General features: G+C 40.5%; 1 protein-coding gene across 1 annotated transcript in view; it reads left to right on the top strand.

Moving 5' to 3' along the window:
- Positions 1-24,662, top strand: part of LOXHD1 (lipoxygenase homology PLAT domains 1) — a 167,171-nt gene that overhangs the window by 75,858 nt on the left and 66,651 nt on the right. The window contains 9 exon segments of the mRNA XM_075186070.1: positions 1,775-1,873; positions 2,540-2,688; positions 6,171-6,294; positions 8,357-8,607; positions 13,830-13,965; positions 14,738-14,898; positions 15,100-15,186; positions 17,324-17,459; positions 19,480-19,634. Of these exon segments, the coding sequence (XP_075042171.1) occupies positions 1,775-1,873; positions 2,540-2,688; positions 6,171-6,294; positions 8,357-8,607; positions 13,830-13,965; positions 14,738-14,898; positions 15,100-15,186; positions 17,324-17,459; positions 19,480-19,634 (1,298 nt within the window).

The raw sequence follows: 24,662 nt of genomic DNA, 5'->3' as shown, positions 1-24,662 counted from the left end.
CCTTTCACTGCTCATTCATGCCTGATAATTCTCTCATAGTACAATAGCTTCAGGGTGTGGCTTAGTGGCAAGGTTTGTATCCATGTTACCGAGTTCCAAACATATGACAGGGAACAGGCGAGGCAGCGCAGATACAGCTTTGTAAGTTTGCCCCGAGGTAGCATTGAACTACTGGCTGGCATTGAATCCACCTGCACTAAACAAAATGTACTTTCTCCGTGAAGGTTAAGGACATTTGTGTGCAAAACCATTACACCAAGAGAAATGTTAAGGTTAAATTGCCTATAAGTTACCCAGTTTACAAGGGAATGTCATGGTAAAACTCAGTATTGTTTGAATTACAATTCACTAGTGCAAATTGTGTATTTTTCTCAGCAAACGCAAGATTTGTAGAGGGGAGGTTTCCACAGCACGCCGCAAGTGGGCGTGACCAGCATGCATGGGGGCGTGGCTATAAATGACTCAATTCACCGTGAATCGCGTCATTTAGGCTAGGCAGTTGCAGGATGCGGGAGACTTGCCTGCTCTCCCGGAAGTCCGTGGGACCGACCAGAATTTTGGGAGTCTCCCAGACATTCCGGGAGAGTTGGCAAGTAGGGTATTATTTAGCTGATAACTTTTGAATAAAAGTACATTAAGGGGCCGATTCAATTAACAGTATTACCGTTAATACGGTAATTTTAGCCTGGATTTCATCTCGCAGCTCAGGGAGCCGCGAGTAAAAATCCACCGTTGAAATTACCGTATTAAGGGTAAAACTACTAACACTGCGTTATTCTCGGCAGAATTAAATCGGCCCCTTAGAGACTGCTGAGCCTTTCCCATTGGCTACAATGTACACTGCACTGATACATGGGTAAAGTAAGTGGCATTATGAGCTGTACTTCTTATAATAATGGATTTTAGATTTGAAACGGTTCACTGGGTCATATCAGCTTTTCAGAAGAAGAGACGCGCCATCTAGTGGCCGATTATGGTAATTCCCTGCTGTGTATGTACACTGCATTGTGACTAATCCTGCATTAGAAATCACCTGGCCAGTAGTGCGATAAGGGATTCCAGTCTGCGGGATGGAGAATTTGAGCCAAAATGACGGGGTTGTGTGTGTCTTGTAATGTGACCAATAGGAAGCCATTGGGGATGTCACATGTCAAGTAAATCTAATCAGATGGACTCAAAGTTCTAATTAAAGAAAATAGAAATATTGCCATTATTTCATTATTAAGGTGTTTTTATTTACTTCATAATTAAATTTACTGATACTTATTTTCTTGTATTTAAATCTTGCCTAAAACAAGCTGTATGAATGTATGTATGTATGTATGTATGTATGTATGTATGCTTATAGATGATTTATGTACATGTGATGGGTGATTTATGTCACGCGTGTGGCATGCTGCTCTCTCCGTTACCGTTGGATCTGGTATTAACTTTTGTGTTTAAAATGTTCTAATGCTCTGATTGGCTGCAGCCTTGTCTAGTCCAGTGAACCCTGATTCGCTATTGATGGATTCTCTCCAGTCCTATTTCAAAATTTGCAAACTAAATCTAATATGTGCTCACAGCACCGTAGAAAGAGCTCCGTTTCCTAGGTAGGCGTGGCCACATGGAAGAGAGGGATCACCATGGGATTAAGAGACTATTGAAACAGATCGGAACCTTCATGCGACATTGTCATCCTTTGCTCCCTGTACTTTTAATATATTGTATTCAGTCTACATTTGGGTACATATTGTGATGGGGGATTTAACCATATTCTCCGCTTGTTTTGCAGTGAACAAGTACGTGGCCAGGGTGTTCACCGGCTCAGCCAACGGTAGCGGCACGGACGCAGACGTGTTCCTTAACATATTTGGTGAAAACGGAGACACGGGTACAGATTCATATATGTGAATGATCATTGTGCTGCATTGTCTTTAAAACACTTATTAGAAATACAGATAGTTTCACAGTCCCTATATTAATCGCATCTCATCCCTACGGTGAGGAACTTGTTTTTCACAGCAACCAATCAGATTCTAGCTATCATTTAAATAGTGCATTCGATAACATGATAGCTGGAATCTGATTGGTTGCTATGGGCAACACCTCGACTTTTACTTTCTAGCGGAGTCATGACATCATTCAGCGCTAATCGGTTTTTGCAGAGATGCGTAGTTCAGCCGATACAATCTTTAAGTTCCATTTTTGCTTTACCATTGCGCACTGTAGAGGTAGTAATAGAAAATATATAATGACCAACTACTTGGCCATATTGCTGCTGTTATTTAAATATTGTTACATAATACAGCTATTGTACCAGTCACGTAACCCTCATTGTCAGTGGAGGAGATGTGAGATGCATGCACCTTGCCTTCTGCTACTGGCTGCAGTACCGCTCTCAGCCTGTGCAGCTGGTGGCGCTGTTTCTCTAGAATGGACTCCTCTCTCCCGTCTACAAGATGGGGAAACGGTGACAGAGGTGACTCAGGGCCCCGGTGGGGCCCCTCTGTATAGATGTTTAGTCGTTTGGCTGACATGTTATATTTCTTCCTATCAGGGGAAAGGAGGCTGGACAATGATAAAAACAACTTTGAGAAGGGAACAGAAGACAAGTTCACCATCGATGCACCAAATTTAGGCAAGATTAGGAAAATTACAATTGGCCACAACAACAAAGGCGGCTCGGCCGGATGGTTCCTGGAAAAGGTTTGTTCAGGGAAATTTCAGACATTTATTTTTTAAATAGCTTTGTATAGAGGACCTGTCACCTAACTTCCCACTGTAATATTAATGTTTCTGCTACAACATTAAATTCCTTACTAAAGCCTGTGGATCTCTCTCTATCTGCTTTCCGGAGCTCCACTATATCCTTCGATGAGTGTCCCTTCCCCTAGTGCAGTGATGGCTAACCTGTGACACTCCAGGTATTGTGAAACTACAAGCCCCAGCATGCTTTGCCAGTAGATAACTAGCTTCTCACGGTTGGCTTATGGGAAATTGATCCCTCTGCTCTGCTGGACATGGCTTTGCCCACCCACAGGTGCGGAGTCTAACAGACAGGTGGTTTTCACCAGGAACCCCCGCAAGGAGATATGGATTTAGCGGCACCAAACCTGCAGGTCGCGGTCCTGTGAGTGGGTGAACAGCAGAACGGTGCAGAGGAGCCAGGTAACACGGGTAGAGACAAATGAGGCACAAGGAGAATAGATGCCCTGTGGTACAACGAGGAAAAGCAGAGGCTGTCACAATGGTGTATCCAATGGTGCTTGGTAGAGATACTGGAACAGCGGGAGCACAGCACTGGAGTATGCTGAGCACACACGGGAAAGCGGAGGTAGCTGAGGGAGAACAGCCAATGAGACACCAAGACAGTTGCGGCTCACAGTGATAGCGGTTAGAGAACTGGAGCGGTCACATTGAAGTACATCAGAGATGGTATAGAAGTACTAGAGCAGCATTAGTTCAGTACAGCGGGAGACTGAGAGTAAACTGACGCGGTGAAGGTAACTCGTAGTAACAGCCGATGAGTCACAGGTGTAGTAGCGGCTCTGAGTGGTAGTGATGAGAGAACTGAAGCGGTCGCTATGAAGTACACTGGAGATGGTAGTAGCAGTGCTGGAGTAGCGATAGTTCAACACAGGCCACGAACTGAGAGCAGGCTGGAACACAGGCAAACCACAAGGAGAACAGGAACCAGAACCACAGGCTGCAGGAAGTGAGCTTGAAGAACAGGCATCAGACAGGTGAATCCAGGAGGTTTAAATAGTGCTCCAGAAGTCAGGGCCATCTTTTCCATTGGGCACGATGGGCAGCTGCCTGGGGGCCCCATGGGCAAGGGGGCCCCATAGGCACGGCTCTTAATGAGAATAAATAATCCTGCAAAAGAAAAAACCTGCAAAAAAAAACCTACAAGGGTCACTGAGCAAGTACATCTATCTATCTCTATCTCTATATATCTATATCTATATCTGTATCTGTATACATCTATACATCTATATCTATATCTATACATAGGGGCCCCGGTGCACTGCTTTGCCCGGGGGCCCATAATGTTGTTAAGATGGCCCTGCCAGAAGTGCTTAGCCAATGATAAGAGGAGGGAGGTCCTGAAGTGCAATAGGCTGCACCTGCACAGATCAGAATATAGCTGACTGAATGAACTGAAGAGTGTCTGATGCTGGGACATGGCAGTTTCCAGATGAATGAAATGCGGGTAATGGGACAGGTACTACTTGCGGGACCGAAGCGTTACATAGCTGATAGCTGGTAGAGCATGCTGGGACTTGTAGTTTTGCAAACACCTGGAGTGTCACAGGTTAGCCATCACTGCCCTAGTGGGGTCCTGTGCAGTATGAAGCTATGAAGCCGTGTCTCTCCTCATGTTATTGCAGTAGCTGCTGATCTGGTGAGAGAACAGCAGGGCTTACCAAAGCCAGCAGTGTCAGCTACTATGACACTGCTGGCTGAGGGGCGGGAGAGAGATCGCTTCTGCCTACATGACAGGTTATAAAGGGAAAAGCAGGTATGTGAGGTTGGGGACTGGTAATCATATATAACAAATAAGGTACCAGATATAAAATTAAAAAGAATCAGAAATAGTTGCACACACGGGGCCCGATTCATTAAAGCACGCAACAATGTCTCTTGGTGAATACGGGTCTACGCTCTGAAAGACAACACATTGAAGGATACGTTCAAAATATATGTGGGATACAAAGTCCCAGTAGAACGCATAGGAAAAAAAAGTATTTAGTTATTATTATGTGTTAATAGTCGTCATTAATGGGGAAAAAAATGACAAGGCTTTTTTTTTCCAAAACCCCCCACCCATTAAATACATTGATCAGGATGTTATTAATCTCTACTCTACATGAATTAGATTTTTAAATTTGCTCCTGACTGCAGACACATGTTCTAGCTGTATACACAGCCGTCATCACTAGTAATCAGCACTTACACCTGACCTGTAGCTGGTGCAAGAGATACGACTGAAAAACACGTAACTTAGAGATGCCCAAAGCTTGGATCGGGCGCTGTTGTGTGCACCTGACCTCGGCACGTCCTTACTGTACATTGACTACGTGTATACGCCCCTTTCTGTCCCCGTTCCACACATGAAAGCGTAGGCTGATGTATGTTTCATTTGCATTCGAAGACGAATTAGACGTTGCTGCGCTCACTGGCGTATAATCCGTTCCTGGGCATCCGCTGTGCAATTTAACGCAAAATACAGAATGTGTCGACATTTGCGTTCCTTATTGAATCAGGCCCATAATATTCTAGTTTAGATTGTAAGACTGCAAGCAGGACCCGCTTACCTTCTTGTTAATACCCTTGTTTTATTACTTTCTTCCCAATTGTAAAGTGCCGCAAAGTATGCTGGCGTTATATAAATAAATCTTCATAAATAATAAGCAAATAAATAGGTTAAATCAGAAACCTGACAAGTCCTATTTTACTTGTAATTAGCCACTAATTAATTGACTTCTTTAATCATAAATTTTATTACTTTCTCAATAGCATGTATATAGATGATTGCCTACAAGCAAATGAAGTAATATTTCAGAGTAATGTCCCATTAGATTTTAGTGAGCTAAGGAAATGATTTTGACTAATCTGGGCAAGATCGTCTGTGATTTTCTTATAAGCAGCTGTGTCTTCTGTGGATTTGTGTGCTGAGGTTTGCCACAGTGTGAGTACGTCTGTGCTGTAGCTGAAACACCCCTGTATGTACATTGGGGGACCAATAAACTTTTAGGACAAGTTACCTTATTATAGAAGAACTACTTGTAACTTTCACAAATATACATGTCAGAACTGCAGATATTTCAGACAATGTTTTTGGTTGTGGGGGAAGATATTTTCCTATGCCTACCAGGCTTCCGTGTACACTGGCTCTGCTAGGCTGAATGAGCTGATAACATAGAACAATAGCTTGCACTGAGATTCATAGCAAATGTAATAACAATGCCAGATACTGACAGGTTGTGGATACTTGTAAGAATGTATTTGTGAATTCTACAAGACGCCTTTTCATATTGAATGGGTTTGTATTATCCTTTTAGTGACCCTTTAATCAAACATTGTTATATAATCTCATGGAACGGGGGATGCGGAGTAAAGATTGGTTAAGGAGGAACGTTACGATGACAATAAACAAACCATTGAAATACTTGATGTCTTTCCAGGTTATCGTTGAAGATATTGGTAATAAGACCATCTATGAGTTTCCCTGCTCACGTTGGTTCGCCATCGATGAAGATGATGGAAAAATTCAGAGAGATCTCCTAGTTGGGGGAAGTGAAGCAACTGGTGAGTTATGTGTCTATGGGGTAGATTTATCAAACTTCTTAAAAAGTAAATGTGAAGGTGTTGCCCATAGCAACCCATCAGAATCTGTCTATCATTTATCTACTACATTCTAGAACACGACAGCTAGATACTGATTGGTTGTCCACATGTTTCCTTCTTTACAATATGTTGTTGTTCGTGATGTTGTTTCGTCAAAACATATTAGATGACCAGCTGGTCTCTATACTATTCCCTCTTGTTATTGTCCCTTTTTATCAATAAATAGATATTATTTGAATCCTCGGAACATATTGAATGTTTCTCGCTTTGGAACAAGCTCATTGTCAGGTTCTCTCCGTAGTAAGAAAACTCTAACTGGAGTTTCCAGACTGTTCTGCAATTATTCCCTTGTATCTGTTGTATCTTGTTGTTTGTGTGCGTTGTCCTCTGGTTGTCAGAGACTGAGCTAGGTTGTCTGGCACCTCCCCTTTTGGAATCATGACAATACGCAGCACACCAGGAGCACAAACTATTTTCAGTGAATGATTCCTGTACTGTTTCCCATCACCAGGTGTTTGAAATGAAAGTAGACAGCATTACTGGTGGGCACAGGTGCAGACGAAAGAATTATTTTTTTTTAATTAAAAGGTTTATCCAGAGAAACAGTGCAAAAGGAACCATGTACAGTCAGCCGTAGACATTAATAATAATAGTATTCACCTGCCCTCGCTTACTGTACAAACTGTCCTTCTCCCTGCGCTGTAAACTACAGTACGTCAGATCTAGAACAGTCTATACTGGGGGAAAGCCGGCAAATTGTAACTGCGAGCTGCAGGGAGAACAAAGACTGAACAGCCAGATTGGACAGAGCTATTAGTTTACTGCTTACTGGAGAAACCCTTTAAGTTAATTAAAAATAAATATCAATAATACACAACAATATCTATTTGGGAACATGTTTACTCACTATTTAAAGGAAAAAAAACAGATTATTTTTTGTTCTGTACATAGAGCGAAATTTTATTTTAATTAAGCACAATTCATTTTTTATTATAACCTATTGCATAGTTTTCTTTGTCTTGGGTATATTCACGGTGGCTTAGTGGTTAGCACTTCTGTCTCACAGCACTGAGTTCAATTCCCGTCCATGGCCTTATCTGTGTAGAGTTTGTATGTTCTCCCCGTATTTGCATGGGTTTCCTCCGGGTCCTCCGGTTTCCTCCCACATTCCAAAAACATACTGGTAGGTTAATTGGCTGCTATGAAATTGACCTTAGTCTCTCCCTCTGTGTGTGTGTGTGTGTATGTTAGGGAATTTAGACTGTAAGCTCCTATGGGGCAGGGACTGATGTGAGTTCTCTGTATAGCGCTGCAGAATTAATAGCGCTATATAAATAGCTGATGATGATAAATATTTATTTCTTTCTGGTCACAGTATGTTGGGTAGTACCTACCTGTCACCTGCAGATGTCAGTGTTGCAATTGGGGTCTAAAAGGAGGCTTAATTGTTGAATAGCAGTAATAATAGCAAGGGTGACCTGCAAGCTTTAAGTAGGTGTAATTACATTATAAACTGCTGACAGATACACATTTCACGCCCTCGTTTTAATGAAGGCCGACCACTACACTATATATATATATATATATGATTTACAAGACGTGTGCTGGTGTCAAACTATTTTTTCCTGGTTTGTAACATATTTGTTTGTAGAGATATAGCAATGAATGTCAGAAGGCAATGACGCTGAGTTATTGAGAATATGCAAAGCCTTTTTAACCGTGCAATGCCAGAGATCAGACTACTTCTCACTCAATCTAGGTGTATTTCATAGAGCAATAGATAAACCGATGTAGGTAGAACTAAACATAAAGTTGTGACAATTCAAATAAAAGCTGTCACAATGTATCCTAATTGTCTTGAGTTAATTAAGACACAAACATTGGTGAAAAATGTGGTGTTTTCAGAGAAAAACTAGAAAAGTTGTATTAATTAAGGGGTGGTCCTGATTCGGTATCATACATTTAAGGGGACATTTTTTTAATACTAATTCTGTGTTTACTATGGTTGTTCTTTAATCCCCAGGGATTGTCTACAACGTCTCCATAATGACCGGCGATATCAGGGGCGCTGGGACTAACTCCAAGGTCCACGTCATTCTCCATGGCTCCAAGGGTTTGAAGAACAGTGGGAAGATCTTCCTGGAAGGGGGAGAGTTCGAACGAGCCAGGATCGACATCTTCAACATAGAGATCGCGGCCCTGCTGAGCCCTCTCAGTAGGGTGACCATCGGGCACGACGGAAGAGGCGTCAGCTCGGGGTGGTACTGCGAGAAGGTTAGACGCTAGAAGTGATGTGTTAACGCTGTTCAGTATCATGTTTCATGCAGTACGGGGGACCTATCACCAATGAGAAGGATTGCGGAGAACTTTAATTTCTCGCCTCGGGATATTATACTAATAAACTAATCCTAAGCGTACATTTACTATTGCGGTTACGTAGAACCGCCGATTCCCGGCGCTTTGAACAAGAAACATTTAGGCAGCGCGTGTTCACAAATTGAAGCGTACTTGCTGTAGTTTCCAACAAAGAAGTAGTTGTAATTAAAGTGAACGATCCGAATGTGATAGTAAGAAATGAAATTGTTACATTTGCCGCTAAGCACAAACCTGCAGAGATGCTGCGCAGACATACGCCGTAACGCGGAATATGTGCTAGCGCCAGTAATATAGGAGTCATTGTGGAGCTCTGTATTATTCTGTGATAATAGACGATCCTCATTGTCTTATTTCCAGTTCCTTTATTCTCTTTGCAGTTTTGTAGAGTCTACAGCGTCTGTACTTTGTCACTTCACACAATAGCTCCGGCTATCTCGCCTCTTGTAACTTCATCAATCTTCTTCTCTTGTCCTGTGTAATATAATCTTCTAAAAAGAATGCCTGGAAAACTTCCCACATTCACTATCTCAGCATTTGCACAAGATGTTATCTTTTCCATTAATCCCCGCAACGATAGCCACGTCCCCGCGTCTATATTACAGATTTCACTGCCTGACACATTATAATTGCCTGCTCGGTGATGGTGCTGTAATAGCCTGCCTCTCGGAACATTCACCATTCACACCATTATAATGCCTCCCTCCCACGTTGCATCTATTTGTGTCCCGAGCTCTGTGACCTTGGAACGTCTTGTTCTTTATTACTTACTGCATTTCATTTCCGAGGCAGCAAGATTCCGCACAGTGTAGAAAAAGAAATCACATAATGTCAATGATTTTAAATACTGTTACATTCCATTTATCAAATAAAGGCACCTCTACTGAAAGCAATCACCCCCTGACCCCCAATGAAAATATGAGACATTCATTTTACACAGATGGGGTTGTCTTGAAGTACTGTGGAAATGTCAGAATAATGTTTATTCATATACTTATTGTGACAGCGACCGCACCGTGTGTGTTTTCTAGTCTTGTTAAGTTGTTAACAAAGTAGAGGGCAGGAAACTGGAAACCGACAGTTGATGAGATGATTGTTGCTGCAGTGTGAGAAGTATCTAGTAAGATTTTCTGTATGTTATAAACATCTTTAACTTCAACAAGACGAATCAACACAAGACATAATTAACACTTAGTAATAAAAATACAATCCCTATTTTTCAGAGGTGAGCAAATCTATTTAGTCCAGTTCTGAAATTGGGACAAAGGTTTGAGTTTCGGAGTAAGCGAATTAATTCATGAATCAGTCCCAGTTCGCCAAGACATGTACTGAATAAATAATGGCGATAGGTCGAATCAGGCCAATCAAAGTGCCTGGAATATAATGAAGCCAATCAGCAACCACCAAATGTCACAGGTCTATAGCCTTAGAAAAGGAGCTTTCATCCTGTGTACACTCGTTCTTCCTTTATTTCTGAACTGTACTATGGAGAAACGTCTGTGTATGTTCTCTGTGACTATTACTATTAATTTATGTTTTCACATCTACTTTTTTCTCCCTTAACAATATATTTCTCGCGTGATAATATATTACACATCTTGAATACATACATCCCAATTACTGTACAGTGGTAGTGTCACCACACAATGCTCTACTGTAGTGCCGTAGATCTGCAAGTCATTATTTTGTTTATTACCAGTTGCCCTTATCCTTTCAGTCTTGTTGTCTCTTTCCTTTTCAAAACCTGTTTTTTTTTATCTTTTTTTATTCATTACCATCATTAATCAGAAGCCTCCAAGACTCTCATGTGACTTCCTCGTGTGACACCTAGGCTGAAGTGTATGCTGCACTGTCAGGCTCAAAAAGGGGGCAGAACTGCCACTTTACTCGGTACTGTAACAGTTTCGTCCTCCTGCAAAGCGCAAGACAGGCAGCCATGGGACTACTAGCAGTAATAGCGTTGCTTTATATCAATTGGAAGAAGTGCCGCTATATAGTCCATGTAGAGATACAGAGTTGCTTTATTTTATATGTTTATGAATTCAGGGATTGCCCATCATTGACTGATTATTATATATGTCATCATTTACACATTTTAAGGGGGTAATTGACTATTCAGTGTTTAATTCCACGGACAGACATGAACACGTGTTCAGATAGAACGCTGGAAGGTCGGTAGAAACGCGTTTCAATGGCTAACATTTTCTATCCTTAACTTACAGAATTGAGTGACGCTTCATCCTCGTATTCCAAAAACTTCTCCATCCATCCCATAAATATAGATTTTTTATTAGATTGTGAATAGATTTTTTATTTCTTTTCAGGGAGTTCTGGTAACAGTTTGATGAATGTTATTATTACATTCATTATTAATTACCACTGAAATGAGGTTGCTGTGAACTCTCTCACTTTCAGATGTGCCACAAAATTTGCCTCTTTTGGGCCTATAGCGTGGATCCAGCAGGGGTGCAATGGAATAATTGTCTGATATTTTCACAATGCTTTTCATTTTTGCATTCATAACAGCATATTATTTTCCATGACTGCTCATCCTAGTACATCATCTTCTATCCGTATTCTATCCTCATTGATTATCAGTTCCTGACTCCAATCATCAATACATATCCAAAACATTCACCATGGGTACACATACGGCTTGAGAATGTACATGTTTGTGATTGTTGGGTTGGAGATGGCAGCCGGTCATTGCTCTGATCAACATCATCACCATTTATTTATATAGCGCCACCAATTCCGCAGCGCTGTACAGAGACTATTTGTTATTCACATCAACCTTATTATAGTACAACGTATAGCGTAATGATGGCTTGAACAGGGAAACAATGGTAAATGTGACAATCCTCTCTGCTGACAATTTGGTCAGAAATATGATGTGCTAATATGGGCGCTCATTTTCCTTGACATTACTAATATGATTTAAATTTCTTGGCAATTGCTCAAGAATCTGTTCTGTTAGGTTTAACAAACAGCTAATGTGTGGTATTTGCTCAGACTACATGGCAGCAACAATATCCAAACCAACCAATTGTCAGATGTCACCAGTAAATGTAAGGAGACATAGCACGGTGGCTCAGTGGTTAGCACTTCTGCCTCACAGCGCTGTGGTCATGAGTTCAATTCCAGACGATGGCTTTATCTGTGTGGAGTTTGTATGTTCTCCCCGTATTTGCGTGGGTTTCCTCCGGGTGCTCTGGTTTCCTCCCACACTCTAAAAACATACTGGTAGGTTAATTGGCTGCTATCAAAATTGACCCTAGTCTCTCTCTGTCTGTGTGTGTATGTATATTAGGGAATTTAGACTGTTATCTCCAATGGGGCAGGGACTGATGCGAGTGAGTTCTCTGTACAGCGCTGCGGAATCAGTGGCGCTATATAAATAAATGGTGATGATGATGATGATAGTAATGCTTCAATTTTTCTTTCTCTGAAAAACCCGGTAGCCAATGGGGACGAAGATGGTGTGGACGATGTTAGTAATTGTCAAGAACTTGTGGCTTTCTTTTAATTTGGATACAAGAATTACCATTGAACAGTGGAATTCACTTGTTGACTCTGCCAACAGTCACTTGACCACACACGTGTTGTGGCACTTCCAGGGTCTCTCTTTATACTAACCGTACGACACTAACCGATAGGCCAGTTGCCAGCAGTTGTCCTAATATTATTGGCTCAGAAGACTTACAGTTGCCACACACACTGCCCCTTGCACCAACTACACTTTATTTTCCTCAGCCTTATATATATCAGATCCCACACTTTTTTAGATTATAACCTCATTTCAGCAGGACCAACTTTACCTTTTTAACATTCTATGTAAATTGTTGGTATTATCACCCCTTCAATGTACAGCGCCGCTTAATATGTTGACACTTTATGAATATATGATAATAATACAAAATAAGTTGGATCAGGGGCAAAGCTTTGAGTTTCGTTCCTTGCCGACTTTGAACCATTGCATTACACACTAGGCCATCGTACCCATGTCACTCCGAAAATATTTCCAAGCTGACGAATTTCGGCTTGTGATGGTGACTGGTCTGTTAGATGATAGATGCGGATCCTGGATTGGAGACTTTCTTGGTGCTTGTTTGTAAGGTTGTAATTGATGAAGAACTAGTAGACACGACACTGTCTATGATCTGTTTGACTTCCAAATTGGCGAATGGCAGTTTATCTCACAGGATAGTTACTTTTTCAGGAGTTTTAGGAGTTGTGTACTTCTCAGATATGGTTTGGACAGTGTTTTAGCAATTCTTATCATGAACCTGCTGAATGGCAGCTGTCATTCGTTGTGTGACTGTTTCCTCTTTACTGCTGGACACAACTTGCCAGGGAGTTTCTTAGTTTGTCTAAAGTTCCATTTTAGAATGCATTGTCACCAACAGCTACAAGCACAGATGGCTTTGCTTTGTGTACAACTGACCAATGTTTACCACTGATAACATTTTAGATATAATAAGTTTCATGAGACTACCTCAGTGCACTTTCATTATTTCACTCACTTTTCTTTGCTTCATTACCACGGACACAGGCATTGCTTCTTCTGTTGTATGAAGTACATGTTGGCTGTCTTAGCACATTTTCTAAACTTGTGAAAATAAGGACAATTTGAAAGTTTAAAGTGTAAAGGATATGTCTACACATATATTCTACTCAAATAGATTGTGATAATAGGGCGCATTTAAATGGGTGTCAAATGTGTGATTAATAACCGCCCCTGAAAAGATGGATTGTTTTCATTTGAGTGCAACACTTACACATCTAAGTAGCAAATTGAATCGTGATTCACCATTTCGAACCAGCAAAGAAGAGCAAATGCCTATTTGCTGGTATCAATAGTTGCTAGTCACCCTTGATTCCAAATTTGAGAGAATAGGTGCAAATAGAAATTTTGCGGGATTTGTACATCTCTGCTAGGCACAGAAGAGAGGAAAAACTAATGGGGTTTCTATTTGTCTTGTATGTGTTGGATTTAGTAGGCAGTCAAATGAATATTTTTATTTTAACATACACACACCATCTATGTACATAGTTTCCTAATGATTGTCTGATACCATTTTTTGGAGGGGGCATTAACGTTACCTCTTTGTTCTGCGGTTTAGGCTGTCGTCTACTGCCCGTTCACCGGCATTGAACAGACTTTCCCATGTGGTAAATGGCTGGACGTAGATGAGGGAGATGGTTTAATAGAACGGGAGCTGTACGAAATGGTCTCACTGCGTCAGAAAAGACAGAAAAGTAAGTAAATGTTCCGAAAAAAGAGAGTAGGGAAGGAAACGAGGGTGGGATGAAGACATACAATGATCAGTACGACTGATATTCTTTTGTACAAAACATTACCAAGGAAATGGAGATTTGAGCCAAAATTAAATCGCAGTTGTTGAAAAAGGGTAAAGAGGTCTGAGGAGGAGAGATTTAAGGCGGGGAGGGCAGAAGAGTTGGGAGAGAGGGATATAGAAAAGATTAATGAAAATAAGTCAGGAAAGAGATCTCAAGTATTAAAATGATCAGTCCAGGTTTCCCACGTCGACAAAAATCGATTGGGACAATCATGTATTACTCTGGTGATGTGTTCTAATTTATATATTTGCCAAACATTGTTAATTAGGGCCTGAAATTGAAGGAGGTCAGAGTTTTTCCAGTTTAATGCAATTTAGAAATCAGGAATTTTTGTTCTTAAATGAGATAATGGTTTGAAAAGGTGTATACCTGGATGCAGAGGGCACACGGCCACTTTTACTCCAGAAGAGGACTTGCATTTTGTACCAGAAAAAAGCTGGTGATTTGCAGATGTTTCCTTTTGCGCTTAAAGAGGCCAATTTTGCACCTGTGGGTTGCTCTACTGGCATGGTGCTAATTATTCTAGAGTATAATAATTATTGACTTTAATGTATTAAATGTGAGTGTGAAGGTATCAGATTATCTCCAATGAAGCTTGTCCCAAGTCTGCACCTCCGCTTGTTCTCCATGTCATGGTGGAATTAGTTAAGAGTTCCCAATTCTCTTACAGAACACCCCTGGTCACTCTGGATATGGACAAGTGACGTTAAAAATGCCGGGACAGACGCCAACATCCTTCTTCAGATCTACGGAGAAAAGGGAAAATCAGATGAAATGAAACTGGATAACAACTCGGACAATTTTGAAACCGGACAGATAGACAAGTTTATGGTAAGAGTTTCTTGCTCCCTCTATACTACGCCGAGGGAGGTCGTGCTATAAGGGAAATACAAGTATTGCAGAGGATATTCCATGTAATGTTTCTACTATGTTTCGCGTTCTTGTATATTACTATAGTGTTCCACTTTAGGAGTTTCTGAGTTGCAAACTTTGTGGTATATGGAGCATCACTCAGTGTTTAATCTTTTGCAGATAGAGCTTCCAGACCAGGGGATCCTATATAAACTCAGGATTTGGCATGAGAAGAGAAACGCATTTAGTGGCTGGCATTTAAACAAGGTAACAACGAATCCTCAATCTTGGATTTGAAGAGAGGATAATGTTGTAGGTGCTCTCTGTTAAAATTAAATTGAGGCTACAGTGCAGTAGATTTGCAGCCACCCCTCACATTGAGTAAGTTAAAATAGTGAATGTGGCATGTGCAAAAGTTTGGGCACACTTCCAGCTGATTAATCGATTGACTCACCAGGCTTTGAATTAATCCCGGTGAAGATATTTCTGGAGTTGAATAAATTATCTGACCCTTCAGCAAATAACTATCCAAAATGCACCATAAAATAAACCATAAAGTACTTACAGAAACAAAAGGTTAAGTATCCAGAGTGACCTTCTCCATTCGCAAACTGAATTTTGTAGTAAATCAGTCAAAAATGTATCACAAGAAGATAAAAGAATATTTCTGCAAGGAAGATGGGGAGGATTTGTAACGCAGGAACAGAAGGACTCTTATTTGGCTGTAAAAAACATTTGGAGCTTTGATATCTGCTAAAGATACATACATAGGCAAACCGAGGGGGGGGTTTCTAAGCCAAGCCTTGGGCACTGTATAATTGAGGTGGCTGGACCCTGCCCCCGCTTCACACGGCTCTGCCTGAAAAGGGAGAGCTGAGTTAACCTAACAGTAGTGTACGCAGCATTGCCCATGTATATTATGGGGATAGGAAGAGTTGGAGAGCAGCCAAGCACTGTCTAAAATTATAGCCACGCCCCCATGCATGCTGGTCACACCCACTGGCGGCGTGGTGTGGAAACCCCCCTCTGCAAATCCTGCGTTTGCCCCTGGTGGAGGTACTGACGGACAAGGTGCCCAATCTTTAAGTTTGTGCCCTGCAGAAGTTGTGTCATCTTTATTTTACTCAGAGATTCAGCCATAAACATATATTATTATATGTATAGGCTAATGTAATTCAAGTGTGAACATAGATCTAAAAAGAAAGTAGAAGGTGAAAAAGTGACCACAACTCACTATCTACAAATCCTTGTTGCATGATTGTAACACTAGCGGGGAGTCAGACATAAGCCAGGTTGGCAAACATAAAGGGCAGTCATGAGTGAGGTGGGTTGGCACACAAGGTAGTAGCAAGCCGGGTCATACCATACCTGCTCACTCTCTCAGAATGTTGAGGAGTCTCCTGAATTCCAGGTAGGCCTCTCAGACTCCTAGGAGAGGCCCTTTTCCCGCATCAGAGTGGGCGGGATGGGGGTCTCCATGACGCGATTTGCGTGAAATAATGCAATTGCTGCATTGCATTGCAGGGATACGAGCCAAAATGATACAATTCACACCACCTGGCCCCCTCCGTGTTTGTACTCCAAACAAGATGTGTAGCAAAAAAATTATGCCCTGAGGGAATTTACACTGAAGAGACCAAGCAGAAGCTACAATCCAGGATGAATCTACACAGACACACAATAAAGAAGACTCTGAACACCCCCGTGGGTAAACACTTCTCTGGACAAGGACACAGTATGACAGATTTAAAAGTCCTAATGCTGAAAGGTCTTTTTAAAAATGACAGGGAGAGAAAAATCTGGGAATCTAAGCTGATAAGAACATTCCAGTCATTGACACAAGGGCTCAATCTTACACCTGGATTTATGACCCACTACTTGGATACACTTCACACCCCACAGCAAAGTGAATTAGATCTCTGAACTCATAGGACTTTTACGCTTTCATTCGTAATGAAAACCCTTGTTTTATTCATTTGTAAAGAAGCCTGATGAAGGGGCCTCTGTGCTCTGAAAGCTAGCAAATACAATAATAGTTATTTTGGTTGGCCAATAAAGGTATAACTCCTATAATACTTTTGTCTTTTTTGACACTAAAGTATTTAACATCACATACTCCAAACAAGAAAGAGGAACCAGGACAGATTCTTCTGAGATAAGACTGGCCATCTTAGTGAAGGGCAAGTTCAAGAACAATTGGCGGCCTCTAGTGACTGGAAGTGGAATTGTCAGATGATATTCCTAACGCTATCCCTGCCGTAAAGCATGAAGAGGCTTCTCATTGTGTTTCCATAATGCATGACAATAAAATATGAATATGCCAAAGGCGGTGAATACTTTTAATAGCATCATATTAGAATTAATTATCCTCATGAATTGATTTATTTCCTGTGCTTTAACACAGGTGACCCTGCTTAAAACACTGACCAAGGAGAAATATACCTTTAAATGTGGACGCTGGTTGGATCTGAATGAAGATGACAATGAGATTGTGCGGGAGCTCCCGGCCGAGGGCCCGTTGGTGGCTAATGTCTTGCCAGGTAAGACCTGTTTTAGAAAAAAACAAACTTTAAATCAATAAGAGAATCCCCAAAACCTTTGATTATCACTTTATTCAATATAAAATAATTTTTTTGTCTTCATTCATCATAGTCCAGATGGGAAATAAAATCTTCTTTACTTCTGTCTGTATGTGTTGTAGTCCAAACCCTATATATCCCGAAAACAAATGATTCACCTGCTCACTGGCTTTGACCGCCACAAAATAATCAAATACGGGTGTCCCTCAGACTTACTGTCACTGTCAGCCAATCTCAAACAGCCAGTGTGGGAAACTGCTTATAATTGGCTGCTGCCGGTGAAGAGGAGGTGCGAAGAGGAGGTGCCAGAGTCTCCCTGCTTTGGTCATTTAGGGAGTGGGGCATTTAATGTGTGGATCTTTTGGTCTGTTTTTTCTCCAAATTTTGACTACAACAAATATTTTATTATATAATTACAGTAGTAAGCAAGGGTTTCCTTGAGCCTTTTTTTCAATAAAAGTTTATTTTAACATTGTGTGTTCACTTATTTTGACTATTTTGGTATAATAGGCAGGATTTAAAGGGGGAAGACTTGTCCATTTATTTACATATTGCTTTAGACAGCTCTGACCAGAGATCTTTCCCCTCCTTCTACTCATCTCAATGATTTTGAAGCAATCTCAAGTTTCTGAAACCAGTTTTAAACATTTTCAATCATTTCCACAGTGATTTCCTAGGTTGCTCTTTCAGCGATCTTTCAGCTATATTTATCACTGATACATTGGTGATTGAAATGATTTTGCAATTGCTGACGATTTATTTTTTTTCTAAGGTATGAAACACTGTTAATTTATAGGTCACTTTCCCTGGAATAGATTTGGGGATTTGCAAATTGACAGATAAATCATTAAAAAATATTGATTTTTATATCTAGATTCCTACGAATCCCGCTAAGTAATTTTTCCTGTTTCATTCTGTCTGGACCAATATTAAATCTGTGTCACTTACCCTCATTATCCCAATAGATTGTGAGCTGGCGATCAAGGCCCTCTTACCTCTCTGTCTGTTAATACCCAGTTTTGTTTTATTAGTGTGTTTGTCACCAATTGTAAAGCGTGGAGAGGTGTGCTGGCTCTATACACATAAACTGATAATAAAACAAATAAATTGACCTTCAGTAGATCTCCCGACCCCAAGTGTAGGAATCATCATCATCATAATCACCATTTATTTATATAGCGCCACTAATTCGCTGTACAGAGAACTCATTCACATCAGTCCCTGCCCCATTGGGGCTTACAGTCTAACTTCCCTAACACACAGAGAGACAGACACTAGGGTCAATTTTGATAACAGCCAATTAACCTATTAGTATGTTTTTGGAGTGTGGGAGGAAACCGGAGCACCCGGAGGAAACCCACGCAAACACGGGGAGAACATACAAACTCCTCACAGATAAGGCGATGGTCGGGAATTGAACTCATGACCCCAGCGTTGTGAGGCAGAAGTGCTAACCACTTAGCCACCATGCTGCCCCAGTAACCCTCTAGTAACTATTCCCCTAAATGCCCCTTTTACTGAATGTAGATGAGGAATGTTCAGAAAACATGACAAGTTATAGAATACCAACGACATAACCAGTCAGTAAAATCTGGTACAGATAGATAGGAATGAGGAATAAAATATATTAGTCCCTACTAGACTCTGATGTCAGTAATTACAACTAACTAAACATAGTTCCTGTAATTCCATATTGCTATAACTGTTGTTCAGCAGTGAATAATAATGATCTAGTGACGGCACTGACTGATTCCTCTGCACATATAGTAAATTGCAGGTGAATCTTGAGCCTCTAGATTTTCAGAAGTGAAAGTTGATCTCGGCATGAATTATCTATTGCGACTTTGCAAGCTGTCGTTCCTTAATAATGTGTCCATTGGGGCGTTGTACGTGGCATAACCCAGCAATACTCCTGGGGCAGATAGTGGACAAATGAGCCGACACAGGGACCCTCATAAAGTTTGTCCATTTACCCCCACAGTGGTGAAGTATCGAGTGACCGTTCACACCGGGAATGTGAGTGGTAGCGGTACTGATGCCAACGTGTTTCTCTGCCTCTTTGGAGAGATGGGCGACACGGGGGAAAGATTCCTTATCGACTGCAAGAACAATATGAACAAGTTTGAAAAGGGCAACGTAAGTATAAAAAACATGGGTATTAGAGTGAGTAAGCTGGACATTCTACTAGACATTCTTCTTCATATTCTACTGGACATTCTTCTTGACATTCTACTGGACATTCTACTGGACATTCTTCTTGACATTCTACTGGACATTCTACTAGACATTCTTCTTCATATTCTACTGGACATTCTTCTTGACATTCTACTGGACATTCAACTGGGCATTCTAATTAACATGCTACTGGACATTCTACTTGCCATTCTACTGGACATTCTACTGGACATTCTTCTTGACATTCTTCTTGACATTCTACTGGACATTCTTCTTGACATTCTACTTGACATTCCACTGGATATTCTTCTTGACATTCTTCTTGGTATTCTTCTTGACATTCTACTGGACATTCTTCTTGACATTCTACTAGACATTCTACTAGACATTCCACTGGACATTCTACTAGACATTCACAGAAAGAGAAAACATTACATTTCAGTCAACTCAAAAATATATGAGAATTGTTTTTTGTTCAGTTTTTCAAAATAGAAGAACCTGATTTATAGTCATTTAAATGATCCCTGCATTTTAAGTGGTGAAATATTGTATTTAGGTATATGAATCATATAGGTGTACGCTATAAGTGTTATGCAGGTTTATGCTGTGTTTTTAGCCTGTGACTCTTCAGTAAGTGTGAATGATGTGAATTTTCCAAGTGTACCAAAGTTTGTAGTTTTGGTTGAGTCCTTGCCATAGAATTTAATTTGGTGAAAATAAAAAAAAATGCACAGCACAGATAATTCAGACTTTCAGAAATTCACATAATTATCCTTAGTATTACATAGCATGTAAGAAAGAAATGAATGTCTGTATTATTGTAAACTACAATAATAGACAACATACATTCATAACATGTATAAAAATCAGTCAACAAAGACAAGGTTGTCCGTGATAAACGGCAATATCACCTGATGCTTGTATCAGCTTTTTTGTTTATACCCACGAGGATGAAATAATAAATAAAGACAGAAAATCGTCATATAATACATAGTTTACTGAATCATACAGAATTCAGTAATTAGCTGTACTTAGATTTTTAACATTACTTTTTTCTTTTGTACTGATGTTATACTGTTCCCTGTGTAATGTGATGTTATACTGCTCCCTGTGTAATGTGATGTTATACTGCTCCCTGTGTAATGTGATGTTATACTGCTCCCTGTGTAATGTGATGTTATACTGCTCTCTCTGTAATGTGATGTTATACTGCTCCCTGTGTAATGTGATGTTATACTGCTCCCTGTGTAATGTGATGTTATACTGCTCCCTGTGTAATGTGATGGTATACTGCTCCCTGTGTAATGTGATGTTATACTGCTCTCTCTGTAATGTGATGTTATACTGCTCCCTGTGTAATGTGATGTTATACTGCTCCCTGTGTAATGTGATGTTATACTGCTCTCTGTTATGCTGCTCCCTGTGTAATGTGATGTAATACTGCTCCCTGTGTAATGTGATTTTATACTGCTCCCTGTGTAATGTGATGTTATACTGCTCCCTGTGTAATGTGATGTTATACTGCTCTCTGTTATGCTGCTCCCTGTGTAATGTGATGTTATACTGCTCTCTGTTATGCTGCTCCCTGTGTAATGTGATGTTATACTGCTCTCTGTTATGCTGCTCCCTGTGTAATGTGATGTTATACTGCTCCCTGTGTAATGTGATTTTATACTGCTCCCTGTGTAATGTGATGTTATACTGCTCCCTGTGTAATGTGATGTTATACTGCTCTCTGTAATACTGCTTCCTGTGTAATGTGATGTTATACTGCTCCCTGTGTAATGTGATGTAATACTGCTCCCTGTGTAATGTGATGTTATACTGCTCCCTGTGTAATGTGATGTTATACTGCTCCCTGTGTAATGTGATGTTATACTGCCCCCTGTGTAATGTGATGTTATACTGCTCCCTGTGTAATGTGATGTTATACTGCTCTCTGTGTAATGTGATGTAATACTGCTCCCTGTGTAATGTGATGTTATACTGCTCCCTGTGTAATGTGATGTTATACTGCTCCCTGTGTAATGTGATGTTATACTGCTCTCTGTTATGCTGCCCCCTGTGTAATGTGATGTTATACTGCTCCCTGTGTAATGTGATGTTATACTGCTCTCTGTGTAATGTGATGTTATACTGCTCCCTGTGTAATGTGATGTTATACTGCTCCCTGTGTAATGTGATGTTATACTGCTCCCTGTGTAATGTGATGTTATACTGCTCTCTGTGTAATGTGATGTAATACTGCTCCCTGTGTAATGTGATCTTATACCGCTCCCTGTGTAATTTGATGTTATACTGCTCCCTGTGTAATGTGATGTTATACTGCTCCCTGTGTAATGTGATGTTATACTGCTCTCTGTGTAATGTGATGTAATACTGCTCCCTGTGTACTGTTTTGTTTTACTACTTCCTGTGTAATGTGATGTTATACTGCTCCCTGTGTAATGTGATGTTATACTGCTCCCTGTGTAATGTGATGTTATACTGCTCCCTGTGTAGTGTGATGTTATGCTGCTCCCTGTGTAATGTGATGTTATACTGCTCCCTGTGTAATGTGATGTTATACTGCTCTCTGTGTAGTGTGATGTTATGCTGCTCCCTGTGTAATGTGATGTTATACTGCTCCCTGTGTAATGTGATGTTATACTGCTCCCTCTGTAATGTGCTGTTATACTGCTCTCTGTGTAATGTGACGTTATACTGCTCTCTGTGTAATGTGATGTTATACTGCTCTCTGTGTAGTGTGATGTTATACTGCTCCCTGTGTAATGTGATGTTATACTGCTCTCTGTGTAGTGTGATGTTATACTGCTCCCTGTGTAATGTGATATTATACTGCTCCCTCTGTAATGTGACGTTATACTGCTCTCTGTGTAATGTGACGTTATACTGCTCTCTGTGTAATGTGATGTTATACTGCTCTCTGTGTAGTGTGATGTTATACTGCTCCCTCTGTTATGTGATGTTATACTGCTCCCTGTGTAATGTGATATTATACTGCTCCCTCTGTAATGTGACGTTATACTGCTCTCTGTGTAATGTGATGTTATACTGCTCTCTGTGTAATGTGATGTTATACTGCTCTCTGTGTAATGTGATGTTATACTGCTCCCTGTGTAATGTGATTTTATACTGCTCCCTGTGTAATGTGATGTTATACTGCTCTCTGTTATGCTGCTCCCTGTGTAATGTGATGTAATACTGCTCCCTGTGTAATGTGATGTTATACTGCTCCCTCTGTTATGTGATGTTATACTGCTCTCTGTGTAATGTGACGTTATACTGCTCTCTGTGTAATGTGATGTTATACTGCTCTCTGTGTAGTGTGATGTTATACTGCTCCCTGTGTAATGTGATGTTATACTGCTCCCTGTGTAATGTGATGTAATACTGCTCCCTGTGTAATGTGATGTTATACTGCTCTCTGTTATGCTGCTCCCTGTGTAATGTGATGTTATACTGCTCTCTGTGTAGTGTGATGTTATACTGCTCCCTCTGTTATGTGATGTTATACTGCTCTCTGTGTAATGTGATGTTATACTGCTCTCTGTGTAGTGTGATGTTATACTGCTCCCTCTGTTATGTGATGTTATACTGCTCTCTGTGTAATGTGATGTTATACTGCTCTCTGTGTAATGTGATGTTATACTGCTCTCTGTGTAATGTGATGTTATACTGCTCCCTGTGTAATGTGATGTTATACTGCTCTCTGTGTAATGTGATGTTATACTGCTCCCTGTGTAATGTGATGTTATACTGCCCCCTGTGTAATGTGATGTTATACTGCTCCCTGTGTAATGTGATGTTATACTGCTCTCTGTGTAATGTGATGTAATACTGCTCCCTGTGTAATGTGATGTTATACTGCTCCCTGTGTAATGTGATGTTATACTGCTCTCTGTGTAATGTGATGTAATACTGCTCCCTGTGTAATGTGATGTTATACTGCTCCCTGTGTAATGTGATGTTATACTGCTCCCTGTGTAATGTGATGTTATACTGCTCCCTGTGTAATGTGATGTTATACTGCTCCCTGTGTAATGTGATGTAATACTGCTCTCTGTGTAGTGTGATGTTATACTGCCCCCTGTGTAATGTGATGTAATACTGCTCTCTGTGTACTCTTTTGTTTTACTGCTTCCTGTGTAATTTGATGTTATACTGCTCCCTGTGTAATGTGATGTTATACTGCTCTCTGTGTAATGTGATGTTATACTGCTCCCTGTGTAATGTGATCTTATACCGCTCCATGTGTAATGTGATGTTATACCGCTCCCTGTGTAATGTGATGTTATACCGTTCCCTGTGTAATGTGATGTTATACTGCTCCCTGTGTAATGTGATGTTATACTGCTCTCTGTGTAGTGTGATGTTATGCTGCTTCCTGTGTAATGTGATGTTATACTGCTTCCTGTGTAATGTGATGTTATACTGCTCCCTGTGTAATGTGATGTTATACTGCTCTCTGTGTAGTGTGATATTATGCTGCTCCCTGTGTAATGTGATGTTATACTGCTCCCTGTGTAATGTGATGTTATACTGCTCCCTCTGTAATGTGATGTTATACTGCTCTCTGTGTAATGTGACGTTATACTGCTCTCTGTGTAATGTGATGTTATACTGCTCTCTGTGTAATGTGATGTTATACTGCTCCCTGTGTAATGTGATGTTATATTGCTCTCTGTGTAGTGTGATGTTATACTGCTCTCTGTGTAGTGTGATGTTATACTGCTCTCTGTGTAATGTGATGTAATACTGCTCCCTGTGTAATGTGATGTTATACTGCTCCCTCTGTAATGTGATGTTATACTGCTCTCTGTGTAATGTGATGTTATACTGCTCTCTGTGTAATGTGATGTTATACTGCTCCCTGTGTAATGTGATGTTATACTGCTCTCTGTGTAATGTGATGTTATACTGCTCCCTCTGTAATGTGATGTTATACTGCTCCCTGTGTAATGTGATGTTATACTGCTCCCTCTGTAA

This window comes from Mixophyes fleayi, chromosome 1 (assembly GCF_038048845.1).
Source record: "Mixophyes fleayi isolate aMixFle1 chromosome 1, aMixFle1.hap1, whole genome shotgun sequence".
In the NCBI taxonomy this organism is placed as follows: Eukaryota; Metazoa; Chordata; class Amphibia; order Anura; family Limnodynastidae; genus Mixophyes; species Mixophyes fleayi.
Note: the sequence above shows the minus strand (reverse complement) of the source record. Positions and strands in the feature narration are given on the sequence as shown.